This window comes from Thamnophis sirtalis, unplaced genomic scaffold (genome assembly GCF_051295495.1).
Source record: "Thamnophis sirtalis isolate CommonGarterSnake01/CBP01778 unplaced genomic scaffold, rThaSir2_p1.2 scaffold_3, whole genome shotgun sequence".
NCBI classification, from domain to species: domain Eukaryota; kingdom Metazoa; phylum Chordata; class Lepidosauria; order Squamata; family Natricidae; genus Thamnophis; species Thamnophis sirtalis.
Window position 1 is genome coordinate 116,465,240 of NW_028261383.1, and position 23,682 is coordinate 116,488,921.

General features: G+C 41.0%; 1 protein-coding gene across 1 annotated transcript in view; it reads right to left on the bottom strand.

Moving 5' to 3' along the window:
- The window catches only part of LOC106540516 (rho GTPase-activating protein 44), a 116,976-nt gene that overhangs the window by 9,107 nt on the left and 84,187 nt on the right, over positions 1-23,682 (bottom strand). Inside the window, exons 10-19 of the mRNA XM_014055702.2 lie at positions 22,908-23,035; positions 22,553-22,664; positions 20,454-20,535; positions 20,000-20,080; positions 12,208-12,321; positions 11,725-11,816; positions 10,651-10,831; positions 6,160-6,177; positions 4,852-5,073; positions 757-1,200 (exon numbers count right to left, since the gene is read on the bottom strand). Coding sequence (XP_013911177.2) covers positions 757-1,200; positions 4,852-5,073; positions 6,160-6,177; positions 10,651-10,831; positions 11,725-11,816; positions 12,208-12,321; positions 20,000-20,080; positions 20,454-20,535; positions 22,553-22,664; positions 22,908-23,035 — 1,474 coding nt within the window. The remainder of the gene's footprint in view (positions 1-756; positions 1,201-4,851; positions 5,074-6,159; positions 6,178-10,650; positions 10,832-11,724; positions 11,817-12,207; positions 12,322-19,999; positions 20,081-20,453; positions 20,536-22,552; positions 22,665-22,907; positions 23,036-23,682) is intronic.

Here is a 23,682-nt window from a genome sequence, read left to right on the forward strand (position 1 = left end):
CAGTCTGTCCTTATGATAGGGAGAGGAAGGAGTGTTTTAGAAATTAAGATACTTTTTTGTGTCTTGGATTTGGGAAGATATCCAAGGTGACGTAACATCCCCATGAGCCATTCATCTGTCAAGGTTAGCCAATGTGTCCCAAGTGAGCAACAATTTAGCTCAGTAAGACTGAGGCTGGTAGACACAAATCCACTAAGTAGAATCTTAGTAGGAGAACTCAAAAACTGCTTTTTGTTGCCTGGGGTCTCTCATAATGCCATATGGCGATGGGCTGGTTAGTTCCAAAGAAACTGCTGCTTTGGGCACTGTTGCCTACGGACCAGTTCACAACCACACTGGATAAAGGATTTTGCTGCACTCCAAAGAAAGAATGGGATTGCTATTGCGGTTTCTCCACAAATTCTTAGAAACTATTATTTTGGGAAGATGACAACAATTCTCCTGGAGTATCTCTAGTCTCCTTGCAGAACTTCTTTTCTCAAGCTCCCTGGAGAAAGAAGACAAACCACTAAACCAGTTTTTTGAACTGTCATTTAGAGTTTGGTATCTATTGTCTATCAACCAAAGCAACCAAAATACTCTTGAACTTTGAGAAGGCCACCAGCAGGGTGGGGTCCAAAGAAATGCCTTTTCTGTTTTCCTGAGGACAGTTGGGTTCTAAACTCCATTCTCTGGTATCCCCAAAGGATTAGCAGGTGGCGGTCACCCTTCCAGAAGCCACCATGCCCTGCCAGTGTCAAATAAACAATTATTTACCTAGTGAGCCCGGCTCCTCTGTCTCTGGCACAGGTGCAGCTGACCCAGGGGGAAGAAACTGACATGCTGGAGCTATACGGAAGAGTGCCAGGAGGATTAGGTTTGGATAAGGTGAAAGCGGTTTTTGTGGTGACAAAGGAAAGGTTAGTCTCAGGACCATGCAGTTCTGTGAGGGAAATCTGCTTAGGGAGATGTAGGAAATTAATGTCAAATGACTGAAAGGAGGGGGAAGAAGAACAGGAGGGAGAACAAGGGGGAGGAAGTGTTGGGTTGTTCCCTGCCCAATGGTATGGCGGCAAGGGAGGCTCAGGCCTCGTGCATGGGCTGGTCCTGAGGGGGTAAGGGTAGAAGGAAGAGTAGTGGGGGTACAAGGGAGACTTGTCGTCTTCGGGGGATGGATAGATGTAACAGGAATCCGACCAATTAGACGACACACCATCCGTGCTGCAAAGGTCCAAAACAAAAAAACAAAACAAAAAGGAAAAAAAAAGAGCAGAGAGCATTTGTACAAGGAAGCACTGAACTGGAGTTCCAATCACAGCCCCAAAGCATGAGGGTGGCAGAAGAGCAACCAAAAGAGTCAAGGGGGCTGGCAAAGTCCAGATCTTCCCCTGGCCTGGTTTTTACTTCTGCTTGCAAATATATGGCATGCGCCGGAAACCAAGAGGCGGCCAGCACAGCTTTTCCTTTGCCAGCACCTGATCCCAAGACAGTACCTGTTTCTAAACAGTTAGGTGGAGCAAACACCCTAAGTTTGCAGATGGCCTGCATGGCTTTAATCTGTAGGGGCAGGGGAAGAACAATTTGATTTGAGTTATCTTTTAACTCTCTTGACAGGACATATTCATTCTTTTAGTATTAATATATTAGTTTCTGTAATGTATTTTTGTAATATATCAATGTCTTGGGAGCTGGGTGGTATAAATATGAAGAGAGAGAGAGAGAGAGAGAGAGAGAGAGAGAGAGAGAGAGAGAGAGAGAGAGAGAGAGAGAGAGAGAGAGGTGGGGTGGGAGAGCGTTTTCCTTAAGAAGAAAGGGAAATAAAACAATTTCTTTATGGAGCCTAATACACTAATATGCAACTGCCTGAATGTGTACTGCAAACAGAAAAAAAAAACTAAAAGATTTAAGTGCAAATTGGTGGTGATGGGTTTTATAAGGAATTGTCATCCTTTGTGCATCAGATATGAAAGATTCATACTTTAACATACATCCCAGAAGGCTTTTTTTTCTGGGGGAAATTCAAGGAAATGCACATCTGTCTCCAATTCAGATTTTATTTACTTGGAAACTGGCAGGTCCTGATTTGAACCAGCTGATTAAATTCCAACAGACAAATCAATCAAGGCATAAGACAGTGGTGCAGAAGAATAAAATATGCTGTAAAATTATAACTGTGAAATTAAAACCAGAAATAAGAATATTGACAAAATAAACAAACTGAGGTCAGGAAAACTACAGAAGAAAACGTAAAGATTTCAGCGGCCAGCATACTAAAATGCAAAGCTAAGCAAGTACTAAAATTTGCATAATGTAGGCAAACGTTTGCAGGTGAGGGAGATTTGACACTTTGCACCAGGGAAGTAACGAAAGTGTGGAATGAATTATAATGAAGCTGCATGTCATTAAGTCAATAGTTGGAACTGTGACCCCTCTTAATTTCTTTCCCTGCAAATCAGCAACAGTGCTGTTGAATGCAGAGAGGAAAAGTCCTTTTCTTCATTTTTAATCTCTTGAGACTGTCTCCATTCATTCTAATAAAGGGTATCATTCACAGCCAAAGATTGCAGTGACACTAGCATTTTAGAGTTAGAAAATAAGGTGCCCACAAGGCAGAGAAAGTTTTGGTGGGAATTGCAATTGCAATTGTGAAATCATCAGGTTTCTACACTTTGGAGCTACAAAACACTGCCCCTGCCCAAGCCCACAAGAGTGCACCTACACACTTCTGAAGGGGAATTACTGGTGTGGCCACTATTTCCAGAAAAACCAAAACAGAATCTACTATAGAACAGGATGAGTTGGAAGGGACCTTGGAGATCTTCTAGCCCAGTGGTCCCCAATCCCTGGGAAAGGCCCTTTCAGAACTGGGCTGCTGAAATGGCAGGGGAGCGTGCTCATGCATGCAGCGCCATTTGTGTGAGCGGCAGGCGCGTGCCCTCGTGTGCAATGGAACATGTGCACACTCACCCACCACTCACACAGAACCATCCTCTCTCCCCACGCTGGTCTGTAAAGTTGGAAAGGTTGTGGACTGCTGTTCCCCTTCTCAAACAGGAAGCCCTATACCATTTCAGACAAATGGTTGTCCAATCTCTTAAAAACCTCCAGTTTTTAAGCACCCCCAACTTCTGGAGGCAAATCATTCCACTGATTAATTATTCCACTGGTCAGGAAATTTCTCCTAGGTTAGTCTGCTCCTTGATTAGTTTTCATTACCTTATCCTGCCTTTAAGTGCTTTGGAGAATAGGTTGACTTCCTCTTCTTCAGGGCAACCCCTGAGATACTGGGACACTGCTATTATGTCTCCCCTAATCTTTCTTTTCATTAAATTAGACATACCCAGTTCCAGCAGCCATTCTTCATACATTTTAGCCTCTAGTCCTCTAATCATCTTTGTTGCTCTTCTCTGCACTCTTTCTAATCTCAGTATCTTTTTAATATTGTGGCGGCCAAAACTGGATGCAGTATTCCAAGTGTGATCTTACCAAGACATTATAAAGTGCTATTAGCACTTCATGTGATCCTGATTCTATCCCTCTGTTAATGCAACCTAGGACTGAGCTGTTGATTGATTTTCTTTAGACATTGAGTACATTCAATCTGTTATTAGTAAAAAGGCCAAAGTAAGTAGCAGATGCTACCTATATAGAGCAGATGCAAGAGAGAGATGGGACGCAGGATAGCACATGACCATGATAATTTCATCTCATGTGACTGCATAAGAACAAAAATCAGATTGGGCAAAAGGATCTAAGTGCTAGAAATGACGCCTTATCAGAAAGAACAAGCCTTCCAAAAATGCAACGGCAAATTAATGGCAACTGTGGAAAAAAATAATAATCAGAAAATGGACATCAAATGAAATGATAAAGGTGCCTCTTTTTCCCCATATGCAGAAATTTTACTTATCAAGGAATTCAATTCAAAGGTCATGCAAGACTCTTCCTGTGGCTTGAGGCTGCCTGTTTTAGTGTTTCATCACTATTATTTTTAATGGGTTCATCCCAATGTGCTCCCTAATCCTTGGTTCTAATGTCCATAGTGACATGCAGGACATTAAAAGTCTAATTCCACACTTTCAGGTAAGGAACTCATCTATGACCGGAAATATAGTCCAGAATCGTATGCATGATTCTACTCTCTCAGTATATCACAATGGCAAATATAAGACGTTTCACGTGGCATTCTTGTTACAAAACTGATCCTATACCACAAAATAACTTGTACTTCAAATTACTGATTTAACATCCAGAGATAGATTTTTTTTTAAAAAGTAAGTAAGTGGAGTACAGCATTAAAATGGCATCTCATCTAGTTTAATTTTGCTCTGCTGTCCTGCACTGAATACACTGACGTTCATAGAAAGCCCTTCAACGGTTCAAGGATAATTGAGGACCCAAATATTGCTTTGATAAAGGGAAAGTCGTGATGGAATCCAAAAAGATTAGTAGTAAAACATAAAAAAATGAATAAGATACTATTATATGATATTAATGTATTAACCAAGGTGGAGAAGGAAAGAATAGGGCCTGTCGATTCCTTGTAATTGCCAATTAATTTGAGAGGGGAAGGTATAGAAAAAAACTTCTGTTTTACATGATTGGTGCCAATTGCCCTTGCCATCTACTCTCTTTGGAGAATTAAAGTTTTTGCTCTCGTGCACGTACTATTGCGTGTTCAAGAAAGTACTGTTCTTTTGTACCTGAATGCCCTCTCTCGCTCTCTTTCCTCCCCCACCCCCACCTGCTCACATACAAAGTGAAAGCTGAAGCATAACAAAAGAAGGTCAATGCAGGCATGGGAGAGGTAGATGTGCTCATGGACCACAGAACACCATGGTGGTAGCAATGGGTGTTGCTTCCAGTACTTACCTTGCTCGCTCAACCCCTGGTGGGAACCCGAAGCTAGTTGGAGTAGGGGAGGGAGTAGCTGAAATGTCAAGAGATTGCTCAGGAATTGGTGACTGAGGAGTAGCAGCAAGTTCACAAGGCGGAGCAGGGGGCTGCATGGCAGGAGGGGTGGAGGATGCCTTACGAACTATGGAGGGGCCTCTGCGAGCCACCCAAGAGGTGTCCATCACCCGGACGCCCATGCTAGTGGGGGAACACAGAGATACACCCTTACCATCTTGAAAGCAGTAAAGTATAACACACACACAGACACACACACCAGTAGAAAGAAGAGGAATCCATCTGGGTGCATCTAGGCCTGTAATCCTGAACAGACTCCCTTTCTGTGCAGTGTGGTGTACAGACAGGATGAGAGGGAGCTGAAAACATGGAACGCAGACATCATTTAGCCAGGGAGAAACCCATTGTTTTGAAATTCCACTAAGTGATCCCTCAGTGTTAAAGAAAATGTTTTTTTTTAAAGGCATGTCTTTCTACAAAACTCCCTTCTGAGGCCTCAAAATGTCCTGGTGTTGGCTACCCCCAATCTCTTGATTAGAGAGAAAGGAGTAGTTTGGCCATGCACTGTACATAAATATTCTTTAAGCCAAAAAACGTGATGCCACTTTTTAAAAATGTGTTTTTGTTTTCAGGGCATTGCTTGGTTAGGTTAAAAATGCAGGGAAACCCTTGCAATCGCTTGCAAGAGAAACTTCAAAAGCAATGATCTTTTAAGGATAACAACATTTTACAGCTACAGAGGGTTTTCCAGAGTAACAGCAAGGAGCCTGTGAATGAAGAAAAGCCGCAACCCTGAGAATGAAATTCTGACCCAAAAGTAAACTTTGGAGAAACATTTTTATTTTTATAATGTGCAGCTGCCTGTACATTCCAAGGAGAAAGGAAGAGGTCCTTTGCAGTGGAAATTAATGGCATTGAAGGAAACTGAATGGGCCAAGGCTCAGTGACTGGAGCACATGCTTTGCGGCATGAAGGTCCTGGGTGCAGTCCCCATCAATACTTTACATATCCTAGACAGCAAGGATGTGAAAGGCCTCTATTGTATGATCTTATGGAGCCTTTGCCTCTAAGTAAAGTAGCTCTGTATGTCCAAACACTTGCTCCATTCCGACTGCAGGGAAAGAGATGCTGGCTTTTATGCTGCCTTGCCATGACCCTCAGTTGGGCAAAAGAGGGCTCTGTCTGCCAAGGCCGTGGGTGCTCTGAATAGGCTGGGTTTGAATACTGGAAAAAAGGAATGGTCCAAGAGCTACCCAGAAAATACTGTACCTTTGGATTTTCCTAAGGCTGCATGGACAAAAACACACAGACATTAGTGTAACACAAACTAAGGCCAAATGGCTCTCCTCCTGCACCAGCAGTGGCTATCTATGGGGGGGGGGGGGCGGAATGGGAGAAGCCAGCGAGGGTAAGAGGACAGTTTGAGAAAAACCTGGGAATCAAGTCCCTCCAGCTGTGGCATCTTACTACAGAGGAAGCAGGGTGTTTAATGGAAAGAAGAACCAGAGAAAATGGAAGGATTCTGGGAAAACAATGAGCTCCCACCTACCAATCCCCCTCAGAATGTGACGAGATGATTAGGAGAAGCAGAATGAAGCAAATTACAAGGATTGCTACGGATCTTGTGGGGTTAGGGAGCCAAAGGATATATAGGGTGGATGAATACATGAATGAAATGGGGATGTGTCACAATTCCTCTGTGGTTCTTCTCTCTGGATCAAAGGAGTTAAGTTTTGTTCTTGGCAGCTAATGTTTCATGTCTGATGTAAGGACAATACTGGGAACTGAAAGCTATTAGCGCACATGGAAAGCTTTAAGAATCAGCCCATCATCTCTCTCTCTCTCAAGCTAATTTGTACTCTCTTCATTGCTGCTTGTTTGGGCTCCTCCCCATCACAATCCTCTTGGGGCATCTGGGAAATGCTTTGAATATAATTTCTCCCATATTTGTATAGCCAAGGATAGAATATAGCTCTGTGACAGGGAATTAGGTCATGAAAAAGTTAAAAACATATATTTGTATTCTTGCCAATGCTTGACTAGTTTTATGTACTGAAACCTTGGCTTAATATATAAAAACAACATCCGATAGCTAGAAGCAGGATAAGAACAATGCATGACAAACCTCAACTGTTTGATGCAAATTTCACAGATGCCCCAAATATAATCTTATATGGCTCCAAGTTTGACAAATTTTGACCTGGAGCGTCTGCGTACAGCCTCTCATCAGATGAATTGGCCCGAAAAGGAGGAGAGCACAGAAAGAGAGTGCCATGTGCTTCAAAGGATATAAATTCCTCCTAACTTTGTCTCTGGTTCTCAAAGGATTTCTCTCAGAGATTTGTGACTCTTCATTTAAAAAGGAAAGTCCCCCATCTCTGCTTTAGGGAATCCCTATTATGAAACAGATTATGTAGTATCCAAACCTTTTAGTCACTGCAGGCCAAATAATGTGTCCAAGACTTGAGATAGGTTAGTTTGTTGATGATAAACTGGCCTGGACATTTTTGGCTAATGATGGAAAGAGCTCATATGTGGGACATTAGCTATCCATGCTTGCTATTTGACTATTTTATTATTCAATGTGATGTGCAAATGTAATTGGTAACATACAGATAACACATTCTTCTCTTGATGATTCCTTGAAAACAACTTATGTCACAGAAGAAGTTATTAAGGCTCAGGCCTAGCTTTCAAAGGGCAAGAGATGTGGAAGACTGCTCACAGAGTCACTGTCTGACAATGTTTCACATGGTAATGTGAGCTAATACATAGCTGGTGCGCTAGTGGCTCAAATCTGGCAGTGAATGTGATCCTATCTAGATGAAGCACAGTTTCCACTATTAAGTGAAAGAGATGATGGCAGTGAAGAGGGTTAATGTTGTGCTTATTTTCCACAACCTCAGTGAATCACTTAACATGATTCTTGGTTAGTTATTAAGAAATATCTGGAGTCAAACTAAACATCATGCTCAATGGCCTACTTACTGAGTTGGCAAAGCATTTTGAGGGCTAAGCAACACAGATTTACTTCAAATTAGAGAGTCTAGTTCTGTGATGGTGAACCTATAGCAGAGCCATCTCTCTGGGCACAGAAGCCGTCACCAGTTGCTCTTCTGGGTTCCGGCATGTGCATGTGCGCTGGCCAGCTGGTCTTCATGCACACATGCCTGAAACTGGAAGAGCAGCCGCCAGGTGCACCTGTGCATACCAGGAAGATGATCTTTTGGTTTCCGGTACGCATGCCAGCTGGTCTTCACATGCAACCCAGAAACCGGAAGACCAGGTGGCTGGTGTGCATGCGCATGCTGGTCTATTTATCCAAACGGAGATCATTCTGGAGATCCACAGAGTTGGGAGATCAATTTCAATTACTTACAATTACTTCCTGCTATCAGATTCAGCTCAGCTCAGTTAGATTATATAGGAAGGGGCTCTTTGTCATTCCACATTTTAGAGATATCGATGGCATGGTAGTTTTAGAAAATTATTTTAAAAATTCAAAACTTTTTCAGAAAGCCTTTACACGTTAAGATCACCTTTGCCTCTGTGTGTTTCTTCTACTTTGATTTTGTTTTTTGTTATTTTGTTACTTAAGTTATTAAAAAGTTTTGTTATTGGACTGTGCATTGTTTTGATCCTGTTGTTTTTATTGTGGCCACTGAGAATCACAAGACTGAGAGTCACAAGAGTCACTGATAAAAAGAATGAATGAATGAATGACTGTGATTTGAGAAGTAGACAAGATGGATATAAGAATTATGCCATCTTTCTTAATAAGGGCAAGCAAGTAAGGGTTAACTGAATAGGAATAGTTAATGATTATGCAATGGAGAGATGCTCACCAAAAGAGGCTGGTACAAAATTTTTTGAAGATGACCTTCCTGGACCCTGAGATCTTAGATAAATACTACTCAGTAGTGATCATTCCTTTGTAAATAGATATATGTGACCATTTGTGCACAGTTCTGAGATTCTTTAGAAAGAATGAGTGATATTGTATATCTATTATGGTATGGTATGGTATGATATGACTACATTATTCAAGCTGTTCTACTCCTGTAGTAGGATTAATGTGGTTTGCCATTACTGCCTTCTGAGATATTTTTTTTAATCTTAGCCTTGCCTATAGTCTTGGCATTTGCTGGATATTACTTAATGTAGTTGTTCACTATCAGTAGTAGCAGTAACAGTAGTAACAAAGGCCATCCTGCTTAGCTTCTGAGTCCAGACAAAATCATCCAGGTGCTGCCACATTCTAAGGCAACAAATAAAAATAATAAATTGTTTTGTTTTAAGAGTGAAGCCAGTCACCAATCTCCTAGAATGTGGAAATGTTTGCTAGTACCATCTTTCCCTGAAAATAGGACAAGATCTTATTTTCTTTTGACTCCTGAAATAAACACTTGGCCTTATTTTCAGGGAGGTCTTATTATTATTTATTATTTTTGAGGTGCAGGAGGTGACGAGCGTGGTCACCTCATGGCTGCTGCTGTGTTGCAATATTTTTTGGGGAGGGCTTATTTTTGCGGGATGGCATATTTTAACCCATGCGCTCAAAAGCCCAATTGGGCTTATTATCCAGGGAGATCTTATTTTCAGGGAAACATGGTATTTGTTGATCTTTGTGCAAATAAGAGACAAATGCATGTCACTTTTGGACAATGAAGATTCAACAATAGCCATAGGTTAAACTGGATAGTTGATGCACAGGGAAGCAAAAAAACCTTTCCACTCTTGCTAACAAGCTTGGATAGCACAAGACTCCAGAACTATTACTGCCTCCCAGCACTATGGTGCATTCACATGCCAAGCTAAAACATGATTACATTAAGTTAATGCTATCATGATCTAATAGAACCAAACCATATCATAATTTCTGAACCCAGGGTATAGAAGCTCAGGCCAAAGACATTTGATCTACTGTTGCATTTCTTATGGCAGTAGGAAACACATGATAAGAATTAAGCATCCTTGGCTAAATTGTCATAGTACAAGGAAATGATGAAAACAGGATCTTATAAGGATCACAGCGACCAGGTTTTTTTCTTCCTCAAAGCCTGTGCTAGTTTTTTTTTATTCCTAATTAATCTTGATGGTAACAGAAGAAGGGGAGTAGATGATGGTAAACTATCAATCATGGAGGAGATTGCTTTGGGAATTTCCTAGCAGAGGTGTCAAACTGGTGTCCCAGAGGCTGGATGCATCATGCACAGGCCACGCCCACCCTGGCTCTGCCAAGGCAAAAAAAGGTAATACATCATGATATGTCGCATGATGCATCAAGTTTGACATCTGTGTCCTAGCACAACTTCCCACAATCCCCTACTAGGATAGAGATAAGAGTTGGCCAACTCAGGATGACTTTCTAATATGTTAGAGTAAGCATAATTGGCACATAATCCTTGGCCTCATAGATCACTGCCCTGGCTTCTGCCAACTTACCAAAACTAACCTTTCTCCCCTCACTTGTCCAATAGAACAAATACCACTAGCAGAGGCCAGGCAGGCAGTTAGGCAGCCAGGCAGGCAAAATAGTATATTTCCTTTCAACAGTCCACAAGTCTCATGCCTGGGGATGGAAGAGGCACTTAAGAGCAGGATGAAATGTTATGACAATGTGATGAGGCACCTATTCTCCTTGAAAACATAGCCATTATTTCGCCTAGGAAGTAGCACTCCAAGCCAACATAACTTCTTCTAGCTTGCACCCCAGATTGCCCCCATACTCCTTTCACAACAAAGCAAAAGGGTCCCTACCCATCCTTCTTGTAGAACTCAAGCATCATATTGTCCGTGGCCACACTGAGTGGTCGTCGGGTCTGATCAGAGTGCTTGTGGTCGGCATGGTCCATATCAGGTGACGGCATAGAATTGTAGTTTGCATTGTGGTTCACATGCACAGGGCTTCCATAGTTCCCGGTCAAGTTGAATTCAATGTCTAATTTGGAGAGACAGTAAAATAGTCATGCACTGCATGTGTTGCAAACAAAGGCCTAGCATGGACTAGCTTCCATCTCAGAGTAGAACCTCATCCCAGTAGGAAAGAGTCTCACACAATGGGAGTGGGATAACTTGCCATAGCCAACTCGTTGCGGCAAATTCACTGTGGCCAACTCACCAGTCAACTTGCCGCAGCCAACTCACCATGGGCAACTTGGTGCAGATTAACTCACCATGGCCATCTCACCAGAGATCAACTTGTTGCAGGACAATTTAGCAATTCTATTTAATTATTTTAAATAAATAGTAGTTATTTTAATTTTTGCCATTCACATTTCATTCTGTGCCTTTTTTTTTTGCATCCTTTCTTTAACGACTCTATTCCACTGTTTCTTTGTTATTAATGTAACTCTTGTCCTGCAGTGAATTGTTCTGTGGCGAGATGGCTGTGGCGAGTTGTCCTGCAGTGAGTTGGCTGTGGTGAGTTGGCCATGGCAAGTAGGTTGTGGTGAATTGTCATAGACCCGCTCACACACACACACATACACACACTTCACCACATACGAGAAGGCAATCTAGCAAATTCTTATGGCACTTATCAGGTGATAGTACTTTTCAAAAAGTAAACATAAAGAAAAGGCATAAAACGTTATCTTGGAGATGCAGCAACTGGTATCACAATTCTTATTTTCAAGTTACCGCCTTAGACACCATGACCTGACTAATTATTAGAGAAGAACTAGTCATCTAGGAAAGAACAATAGGTAGTAATTGAGAAAGAGCTGCACAAGTAACAGAAGGGATATCTAACTCTCACTATTAGCCCCGGTGTGGTCTGGCTCTGCTTGACAGAGGCATCCAAAATGAGTAGATGGAAGAAAAGTTTCCTACCTCCAGGAAAGAACCAATCAGCATGCTGGATAAGGGGTTCAATAATTGCAACTATCTGTAGAGAGACTGTTGCCATCATCTCTGTGATGTTTCTGAAATGAAAGAAGAGATCCACAAGGACAAAGTCATGAGAATAGTGAGATCTTTTGAGTGATCTCTTTTCTTTTGAGCAGCACAGTGACTGAACTAAATGACAGAACTAAAAAGACTGGAAAAACTTGAAGATCTGCTACTTCTAATTTCAAATTAGCTTGCTTTGCATCCTGCTTCTACAGTGCTCTTTGCCTTGTGCCATGTCCCATTCTCTAAAAACAATTTTAGACATATGAAACCAATAAGACGCAACAATTTGATCAAAGTATTCCTGTTAAAACCAACATCTGCAAAGTATAGCAAATAAAATGTTGTCTCAGAGTTTACATGCTTAAGTTTTATAATACATAGAATTTTAAAACAGCAAAGCCCTAGACTTCAACCTCTTACCCTTCTGTCTGAGGCCAGAGGAGATTTGGCCCAAGCACAATGGCTATGTTGCTTGGTGTCATTTTGTTTGCCTCTTGGTACTCAGTTAAGTTTGCGAGGAATTTGATCAGGTACCTGTAGTGAGAGGAAATCAAGTTAAAAATTAAAGTGAAAAAATATAGGTGCCAGGGTACAAACCCATGGACTCAGTCTGGTTAATCTGCTAAAATGCCATCAACCAAATGCTTTAGCTAAGTACATGAGATAAAAAAAGGAGTAGAGAACTCAAATATCACATCCATTTTCAGAAAAGGGGCCCAGATATTTCTCTATCCTGGAACACCCCCTTCTGCAAGAGGGAACAATGAAGCAAATGACACCATCTTGAACTGAGAACCATTTAAAAGCGGAAATGATGAAAATCTGACATGGGTCTGAACCTTCCATCCTTAGGAAAAGTAAAATTAGAAATTTATATCTTTATCCATCAATAATATTTGAAGTAGCCTATCAGGATTTAAAATAACCTTGATCCAAATTGTTAGTATTCTGGTTCACTTCCGAGTTTCAACCCTTGGCAATTATGTTGAAGAGGCACTTGGGAGCACCCATTATGGCTCTAAGGAAAGGTGACAAAATCTGTTCATGTAGTAAAGGTGAACCAAATAATGGCACTCTCCCAGGGATTCAAAGCAGCATGGATTTGAACCTTTTACTTTTCTATTGCTTTGGAAAACAACCCCTAGTACTTATATTGATTAACTTGTTAGATTGCATAATTATTAAATGTCCATTTGTGGCTTCATTTATTGTGAGGAAACTTTAAAATGCTTCCCCCCCCCATCACAATTTATGATCAGATATTCACTTTTAGAAAAGGATGTCAAAGTTTTCAGTTATGACTGCATCATCCACATAATTGGATTTTTCTTTCTGCTAATTTTAGGGCAGGGATGTTGAGGGAGTGAATAGATTTTACCAGATTTTACCCCATCTTCTCACATTCTTATGTATCAAAAGAAGGAGGCATCTATTAAGTTACACAAAACTGCCTTTGTGTGCTTCTTACTGAGTCAAATACTGTTTGAAAATCAACAAACGTTGACTATAACTTTAAATGTGATTGTTGGATGTATTTTTCAGCAAAGATTTATAATCCCAGGCAGTGATCAAATTGTTGATCTATCCACCTGGAAGCCTACTTATTTGGGTTCAATAATGTCCTTCTCTATAACACATCATATCAACTTTCCACATTCACAATGTTTCCTATTGTAGTTGGGTTAAATGCAAAATGAACTCCACAAGATTCTTCAGATTGCAGCAGAATAAAATGGCTGCTGACCATTGGATCAACAAGAAGGAATTGATACTTTTGTTATCCATCTATCTTGTGTCTTCTTGAAAAAAAGGGAGAACTCAAATCAAAAGGTGGCCCAGACCTAATTCAGATCCTGTTTATCCCTGCTTTTGAATAAAAAGGTTAACATTTTCTGATAGCATGCAAGTTGTTCCTACACCGGTTCAGACTCCTACCTAACGGCTATTTAGTTAAAATGAGGCTCTAGGTTAAGGGTAACCTTTTCCCCATTGTGTGCCAAAAGTGGGGAAAGCGCAGGGGCTCGTGCATGGGCGTGCCCACACCCATAATGCTATGTGCATGACCCTCTCCCCTCCCCCCCGCTTTTGGCACGCGATGGATCATTTTTCAACCTCCCCAAGCTCCAGAGGCTTTCTAAAAGCCTGGGAGGGAGAAAACAGCCCTCCCTGCGTCCCCGGAGGACCTCTGGGCGAAAAATGGCCCTACGTACAACCTGGAAGTTCGGGAACGGGAAGTGAATTCTTCAGCAACTGGGTTAATATTAGAGCACTTCCTCTTATTGAGTGGGAGCACCTTATGTATTAAAGCTATTCTTGATGATGATTCAGGTGCAGAGGCTGGCTTGTTTAGCTGAGGGAATTATCCCCTTCATATAGAAGTAAAATAATTTTAAATGAATTAGCAGCTGAAAATGCTGTTCGCAACCTTGATCTAATTTGATGTAATGTCCTCAAATTTTCTACTATATGTTCCTGCTCTTCCTAGAAAAGCAATTTAGGGTATTGGAGAGGCTCCAGTGGTGGGATTCAATTTTTTTTGCTACTGGTTCTGTGGGCGTGGCTTGGTGGGTGTGGCTTGGTGGGCATGGCAGGGGAAGGATAGTGTAAAAATCTCCATTTCCTCCTGATCAACTGGGACTCAGGAGGCAGAGAATAGATGGGGGCGAGGCAAGTCAGAGGTGGTATTTACCAGTTCTCTGAACTACTCAAAATTTTTGCTACCGGTTTTCCAGAACTGCTCAGAACCTGCTGAATTCCACCTCTGAGTGGCTCACTTTTTTTCTTGTAGTCTTGAGGAATCATGTGAAGGTTTGTTACATAGGACAGTGTTATCATATGAGGGCCTTATCTTTCTCTCTTGCTTCTTCCCAAAGCTTAGCACAGGATATGGGCAACTATCTTGAAATAGTTTTGTGGCAACTTACCAAAGTTCTCACTAAATTTTAAAAACAGTTGAAGCAGAACTGATTGTTCAAAAGCTGGCACAAATTTCTTATGATCAGGTGACTATGTTATATCTGTTATTTCATTTGGACTTATTCTGTATCTGACAAGCTGGGAGAGAGATTTCACTATAGCGTATTTTGTGTTTCATTGATTATTAATATGAATCATGGCAAAATACAGCATTATTTTTTTAACTGTTTCGCCTTCACATATATTTCATTTTGTCCTTTGGTGCTAAAGTTTGTATTCTGGTTATCTGCTGTATAGAGATGAGATGTGATACAGATAGTCCTTGCTTAGTGACCATTCAAAGTTACAGTGGAACTCTGTAAGGGTACTTACGACTTGGTTCCAAAAGTTCAACAGTAGCATTTCCCCGTGGTCACATGACCACATTTGGGGTGCTTGATAACTGGCTGGTTGCAGCAATCTATGACTTATGATGCCTTTCCCCCCGCTGCCCCAGAAAGTGGCTTTTTTGCCCAATTTCTGGCAAAAAATGTCCATAGGAATGCATTGACTTTACAATTATGGCATTCACTTAACAACTGCTGCAAAAATGTTCATAAAATTGGGTTGGTCATGAAGGTAACTCAACTTACAAGTAGCATGATTTAGGACAGAAATTCCTACAGTGAGGCGAGGACTACCTATACCTGTGATGGCGAACCTATGGCATGTGTGCCACAGGTGGCACACAGAGCCATTTGCATGTGAGGTGTTGCCCTGTCAGCTTCTTTTGAGGCCATTTTTCAACCTCCGGAGGCTTCCCTAAAGTCTCCAAAGCACGAAAAACCAGGCCTACTGGAATTCACTATGAGCAAACCAGTCACTTCTGGTTTGCTCGTAAGGCCATTTTTCAGCCTCCAGAGCCTTCAGGGAAGCCTCCTGAAGGCCCCTGAAGGCTCTGGAGATCAAAAATCGGACCTATGGGGAACTCATTAGTTCAGGAATGGTGACTTCCAGTTTGTCCATAAGGCCGATTTTTGACCTCCGGAGCCTTCAGGGAAGTCTCCTGAAGGCTTCAGAGGTCAAAAATCGGCCCTATAGACAAACCAGAAGTCACCATTCCCAAACTTCTGGGTTCCCCGTAGGTCTGCTTTTTGCCCTCCGGAGGCTTCAGGGAAGCTCCTGAGGCCTCCAGAAGGCATCCGGGGGGGGGGGGGGAGAGACTGTTTTCACCCTCCCCAGGCTCCTAGAAAGCTCTGGAGCCTGGGAAAGGCCAAAAAACTGTGGCAAAAGCGGAGGGGGGTGTCACTGATTGTGTGCATGGACGTGCGGTGGGAGACACTTGTGCATAGCATTATGGGTGTGGCACGCTGGTGCACGACATCCCTGTACCCCCCCTGCTTTTGCCATGGCTGCCAAAAAAGGTTTGCCAACACTGACTAATACCATTATACTTTTTGTATTACAATCCACATTAGCTATTGTGTCAGCTGCTGTTGACAAAGAATTTAAAGTTTTTTTTCTCTATTAAAGATTTTAATTCATCTAACTTTCTGTTGGCATCAGACGGCAGTTCAAAAATAGATATAATTGTGTGGGCATTAAGCAAACAGGTTTTTTTTTGAAACCAGGGACAAATCTGTACTGTTTCCTAGCAGGTTGTTGGTTGCGTCAGTTATTTCACTCTCAGACTTAGATCCAGATTTTTCTCCTCACTTCTCTCTACCATAGTTACATCACTGGATGCAATGGGTTGAGAGCATAACATGATAGGAGGAAGAGCTGCACTCTAGACACTGGTATGACATGAGAGTGTCCAAAGAAGGAATGGAGATGGTGAAAGCAGAAGGGACCCACCCTAGTTATTTGGAAAGTAAAGGCGAGGGAGAAGAGACGTGCTTTCATAAGATACAGTTTATGCAACCTTACAATAAAGGTAGTCTTAGTATTCATGATTTTGCTGTCCTGTCTACCTTGAAGGGCTGAGGTTGGATGACAGAAACATATGTTTTCCAATTTAATAAGATATACTCTTAATTAATTATGGCTACAAGGGGCAAAGGGGATTTAATTGTCATCCCTATTCCCAAAATTCAGTTGCTTGTGAGTAGTTTTCTTAAGTGTTGAGTTCCTCCTGCAGCTTCCATACTTAGCCTTTGTAATGTTGCTATTCTTATGGTTGTCAATTACAATTGATTTTGCTTATATAATTTAGGCTCAATATTGAATTTTGAAGTTTAGGTACCTCCAATCCAAAGTATGCTGAGTAAATAAAAAAGATGCAAAAATAAAATAAAAATGAAGTAAAACTGAATACATAACTGATATGTCAGTTATTGGAAATAGGGAATTCATGAACGGCTCACCTAGGATTCTGCTTAATAAATTATGCTTCTTCTGTTTGAAGAAAAAATGAATGATGCCTCTTATCTTCTGGGAACCTTGATAGGAATAAGGATACCTTCTTCCACAAATAAAAGGTAGTACTAGAATTAGATCTGATGAAATAATAGCATCATGGTATATTGGTCTGCTATCTTTTGAAAAGAATGGATGAAATTCAAAATCAAGAGAATGTGCAACTTAACAAATCACTGTACAATTGGAGACATTTTAAAGGAGAACTAGATCTGATTTATACTGAAAATGTATAATGATAAAATTCAGAGAGACAAACTCAATGGGACGATTGAAGTGGATCCCAAGGTTTAATGATATTGGACAAAATCTGAGGCCTCCAGCAAATCTGGATCAATATAATTTAACTGTTCTTTGGTCAAGGGCTATATTAGGCTGGAAATTTGCTTCAAAGAAGCATTTTGGAAGAGTGAAGAGTCTTAAGGATGTTTGGAAACTATGTCTGTTACATGATTACTCAAATACATTAGGTGGCAGAATTTGAGAAGAGATGGAATAGAAAACCAATACATATAATGGTCCTTGACTGTGTCTTGAATTGTTCATGGGAGACTTCCTCAATGTCACTAATGAGCAGAACATCCTATTTAGAGAATTCAATGGATTCTATTGTCCATTCAATCAATTCAATTGATCTCTTGAAAAGATGAGGGAACTACAATATATGGTGCGGTAGAGAAAACTATAATGATTTTAGAGTTTGCTGATCTTAATGTGACTCATAAAGGAAAAAAAAGAATTATGTGAGTTCATTTAGTAAAAACATTGTGTTGCTTACAATTGCCTAGTGAATAACTTTAGAAGGTCAAATAAATACACTTAATGCATGCCTAAGTTTGCTGGCATTTGCAGAACAGTCTCTTATAGCCATATGGCTAAACATCTGCAGAGCCAGAATGAGGTTCCTGATGAGCAGCTCTAAAGAATTATGAAGAGTTGAGATGATTAAAGAAAATAAGAAAAAAAGAACACTGATAAAACAGAAGGACGATCAAACAGAAGGACGTTGAATGTGCTAATTGTGTGATAGTTGAAAACAAGACCAATGGATTCAATGGAAGCCACATGCGGGCAATAAGGCTCCTACCAAACCATTTTGCAAAATCTAAAACAAGATTCAAAATGAGGTTTGGCATAGGCATGTAACCCTGGGCATGAATTATATAGATCAGGGCTGTCTAACCCGCAGCCAGTGGGCCGGATGTGTCATGTGCTAGCCAGATCCACCTTTAGTATTTCTGTAAGATCCAAAAAGAATGCATTAAATCCTAATTGTGGCCACTTTCATGATGGCACTCCTCATGTTATGGAACACCTTGCCTTTCAAAAGGCTGTTAAAAGTCATCTTGTTTCATCAGGCTTTTGGTAGAATCTGGGCTGCCACTAGAACTTTTCTTAGAATCCACTCCATGGTATTTGTTTAGTTTTTTTTATGATTTTCCATTATGAAGTGCTAAGCCCTTAGAAGAGGGCAATATTTAAATCAGTGTTTCTCAACCTTGGCGACTTTAAGTCCGGTGGACTTCAACTCCCAGAATCCCCCAGCCAGCAGAGCTGGCTGGAGAATTCTGGGAGTTGAAGTCCACAGGACTTAAAGTCGCCAAGGTTGAGAAACACTGATTTAAATACTTGTAGAAATAAACAAGTTAACCAAGCTGTTAAATCACAAGGCCTGTCAAACAAATGAATAAAAAGTGAAAACAATACAGAAAAGAGACTTGAGACACAGCAGCCGTCACAACCATTGCAAGTTTCTCTCTGGAACCTCCTGTTCCACCACCCATTTCTTCCCACCACTGTCTCCTAAGAAATAGGTCTGGCTGGCAATGAGAGAGAAGAGAGTGAGAAGTTAGTTCTTTATTAGAGATCAAAAGAGTCCATCCCTGGGGCCAACCTGGGAATCCTAGCCCCATGATGGTGAACCCAACCCAAAGGTGGCACATGGAGCCATTTGTTAGGGCACACGAGGTGTTGCCCTGTCAGCTCCAGCATGCATGCGCATGGTGGCCAGCTGACTTCGGCCTTCTTTTTCGGCCGTTTTTCACCCTGAAGCCTCCAGAGGGTAAAAAACCACCCAATGCGCAAAATGGAAGTGGACTTCTGGTTTGCACATTGGGCCGTTCTTCACGCTCCAGAGCCTTCAGGGAACCTTCCTGAAGACTCCGGAGGGCAAAAAACTGCCTTGCGGACAAAGCGAAAGTCACTGTTCCTGAACTTCCGGGTTGCCCATACGGCCATTTTTCGCCCTCCGGAGCCTTCAGAGAAGCCTCCTGAAGCCACCAGAGGGCCTCCAGGGGCGGGTTGCTTTCACCCTTCCCAGGTTCCTAGAAAGCCTCTGGAGCTTGGGGAGGGTTAAAAATAGGTCCATTGCAGGCCTAAAGTGGGGGGGGGGAAGGTGGGGGTTGCGCGGATAGCATTATTGGTGTGGGCACACTTGCGTACAACCCCTCTGTGCTCCCCCCCCACTTTTGGCACACAATCCAAAAAAGGTTAGCTATCACTGCCCTATCCGGTCTGCAGAAAAGCATACATCTAGCACATGAGACAGATTACTGTAGAGTTGAACAAGATAAACATCTTAATAGATCCATTTGTATAGTCTTGTCTATTGATTTTTGAGCTATGTTTGACTTCTTTTTCTGGCCTGGAGAAAGTAATTCTACTATGATGCTAGTAAAATGGGAAGTGTGTGGAACAAATGAATAAGTAAATATATAGGGATGGCAGATATAATAAAGTTCTGCAAACTTCTGGATTGGCTATGCTGACCTCCCCAGTGTTCCTTTTTCTCTGACTCTAGTCCAGTATCAGAAAGGGATTCTCTTTTGAAGTAGAAAACTTGCCCCCATGATTAGTAAAATCAATAAAAAACCATATTGTTCAGTTTCTCTGCACCTGCCTTAGATTATTGTAGCTGGCCTTAGGCAGTTTCTCAAGGGCATTCCATAGTGCTTGTAATCTTTTGTCTTGGTCCTGAATGCTAAAAAGAAAGAATAACTGAGATTAATTCAATAGCAAGGTAGGGTAGGTGAGATGGTAGCAAATAAATCTAATAAATAAATAAATAAATAAATAAATAAATAAATAAATAAACAAACAAATAATAAATAAACAAACCTGCAAAATAAATAGTAAAATAATAAACAAAATACATCAGGGTTATTTTGATTAAATAAAAAGTGGAATTTCAGGGTGTTTCCCCTATATTTGTCTTTCACAAAAACCAATAGAGTTTATTCCCAAAAAACCTCTGCAAGGTTGCCATTTTATTCACATTCTAATTTGACAGTGGGAGGCAAAAACTTTAGAAGGCAGAGAAACCTGTCTATATGAAAATTGTTGCAGTAACTCACTTAGAGGCTTGAATCCATTCTTCATAAAGTTCAAAGGTCATGAGTGGTTCTGGCAACTCTCGAAGATAGGACTTCAGTGCCCCTGTAGAAGAAACACAAAAATACAAAAAGAACTTTTTCTTCTTTCGAAGGTCTATCTTTTTCTTATCCTTCCTTTGGCCTTGTGCTATACTAGCAGACAAGAGTAAACTTTTATAAATCGCCTAGAGTGTACTGTATTATGGAACAATATATATATAAGTTATATACGTATCCAACTCTGCTATTGTATTGTATTGTAACTAGGAGCCAGCCATGGGCAGCAGCTGCCAAAAAAGCCAACATAGTTCTAGGCTGCATCAACTGAAGGATAGAATCAAGATTACGTGAAATGTTAATGCCACTTTATAACATCTTGGTAAGGCCACACTTGAAATATTGCATTCAGTTTTGGTCACCACGATGTAAAAAAGATGTTGAGACTCTGGAAAGTGTGCAGAGAAGAGCAACAAAGATGATTAGGGGACTGGAAACTAAAACATATGAAGAACGGTTGCAGGAACTGGGTATGTCTAGTTTAATGAAAAGAAGGACTAGGGGAGACATGGTAGCAGGGTTCCAATATCGCAGGGGCTGCCATAAAGAAGAGGGAGTCAAACTATTTTCCAAGGCACCTGAGGGTACAACAACTTAGAACTGAGGAGAAATTCCTGACAGTTAGAACAATTAATCAGTGGAACAGTTTGCCTCCAGAAGTTGTGAATGCCCCAACACTGGAAGTCTTTAAGAAGATGTTGAATAGCCATCTGTCTGAAATGGTATAGGGTTTCCTGCCTAGGCAGGGGGTTGGACTAGAAGGCCTCCAAGGTCCCTTCCAACTCTGCTAATGTATTGTATTGTAAGTCTAAGTGCTACTGATTAACAGGCTTAAGAGCATACTATTAAATAAACAGAATTCAAAAGAGGAAAAATGTTTTAAGGTCTTTGAATCAATCACACTATTTTCATTGGAAATATGTTTTTGGGTGGATTATGAGAAGAGATACAAGCAATCATTGACACAATCATTTGTTTAATGACCGTTCAAAGTTACGCCACCCAAAAAAGTGAGTTACAACTAGTTCTTGCAGCATTCCCAAAGTCACATGATCAAAATTTTGAGTGTTTGACAACCAGCATTTATCTACAATGGTTGCAGCATGTGATCCCATTTGTGATCTTCCCAGCCGGCTTCTGACAAGCCAAGTTAATGGGGAAGCTGGATGCTTTTGACTGGATGACTTACTTAAAAACTGCAGCGTTTCGCTTAACAACCATGCTGAAATAGAATAGGTTGTAAAATCAAACATACCATATTTTTCGGAGTATAAGACACACCTTTTTCCCTGGGGAAAAAGACGGTGAAAATCTGGGTGTGTCTTATACACTGAATACATCATTTTTGGCCTCTCGAAACCCCGCTCCCTTTGCAAAAATGGTGGTGCATAATCTTTAGGAGGCTTCCAGAGTGCTCTTGGGGGCTGGGGAGGGAAAAATGAGTGAAAAATGGGCTGTTTGTGGTCCCACCCAGCCCCCAGGAGCACCCTATAAGCCTTCTAAAGGCTATGCATGCCCATTTTTTGGACAAAAAATGAGGACATTTTTGGGAGGTCTGCAGAGTACAAAAACTTTTTTTCTTAATTTGCCTCTTCAAAATCTTAATGCGCCTTATACTCCGAAAAATATGGTAACTCACCAATCATCTTGCTTAGCAACTAAAATTCTGGTCTCAGTTGTGGTTGTAAGTTGAGGACCACTGTAATATTCTGCTCTAGTATTATAACTAGCAAATAGTGATATACACAACAAAAATGTAGGCATATAAAAAGGAGTTTGTTCTGTTACAATGGAATATATCAATAGATAAGGAGAGAGCAACAGCTACCGTTAAGTATTTCAAAATTTGCCTGGGAATTGTTGAAATTAGCATACATTGAGCAAGTCATCCACTTGTCCACATCATAAACTGGCCAGCAGTAGTTGTCCTTGGTCTGCATTTCCCACTGGAAGTGCCTTCTATGATCCAAATTCTTGTCATTCATTATGAAGACCATCTGATAGGCTAAAGAGTGATACCCTACCTGCAATGGCATGGGGATCTGCTGAATATTCCTGAACATCCACAACACAGCAGTCTAATGCTGCCTTAAGCTTCTTTAATTTGGAAGCAGAGGGAGCCACTCGGAAGAGACCCTGCAAACCAAAGAGAAGCAAAATAAAATCTGATGAGGTGCCAAGCTCCATGAACCCATGCCATATGGCATGGGTTCTCTGAAAACAAAAGAATGAATGCTTTTTCTAACTCCCTACCTGGGTGTTTTATTTGTTTATGTAACTGATCTACCACTCATAACCCCAGTGGATTCTAGGCAGCTTACAGAATCTCTAGCTATAAAGCTGAACCACAAAAAAAGAAAGGAAGCTATTTGTACAGACCTCCTCTTGCATGCCACATTCAAGGAGCATAGTGACACAGGCCTCGATAGGGAATGAGATCTCCCGGCCACTGACAGCCAAATGTTCCTCTAAGGGCTTCCCAAAGGAGGGCTTTTCAATCCAAGCTTCTGTAGAAGGCAGTTCAAAAAAAGATACAATCAAAACAGAACAGGTTTACTACACTTCAGCTACTCCTTCCTCCATAGCTCCTAACAACTGCATACAGAAGGATGAGAAGAATCAGTAAATATTCATTCTGTTTCATTTATGTGGCAGACCAAGAGGAAGTGAAAACCTTATTCAGTTATTTTTGCTCTTCTCTTACTTAGATCTAGATTCAGGGCCCTCAGAATTTATTTAATTTATTTATTTATATGTTTACATTGTGGAGTCTTTGATGGTCTCCAGGCTTAGTTGTTTTCGTGCAGATGTTTCATTACTGAATTAGATAAAATCATCAGTGCTAGTTGGGTTTGCTCTCATTTTAAATACTAGTGGTTTGCCCTGTCATGTATGGCTATTGTAGCATCCTTATGTCACATGATTACAATTGGGCACTTCATGCCCAGTGGGTGTTTACATGCTCCAATGTCATGTGGTTGCCATTTGTGTCCTTCATAGGTAGTTTCTGACAAGCAAGTCAATGGAAAAGCTGGCAGTAAAATCACAGATTGTGGTTATGTGATTATCTTGCTTAATGACCAATGGTAATTTATGTAACAATCACAGCAAAAGTGAGATTGAAAATGTCTGTCATGGTCACGGGCTGTCTCCC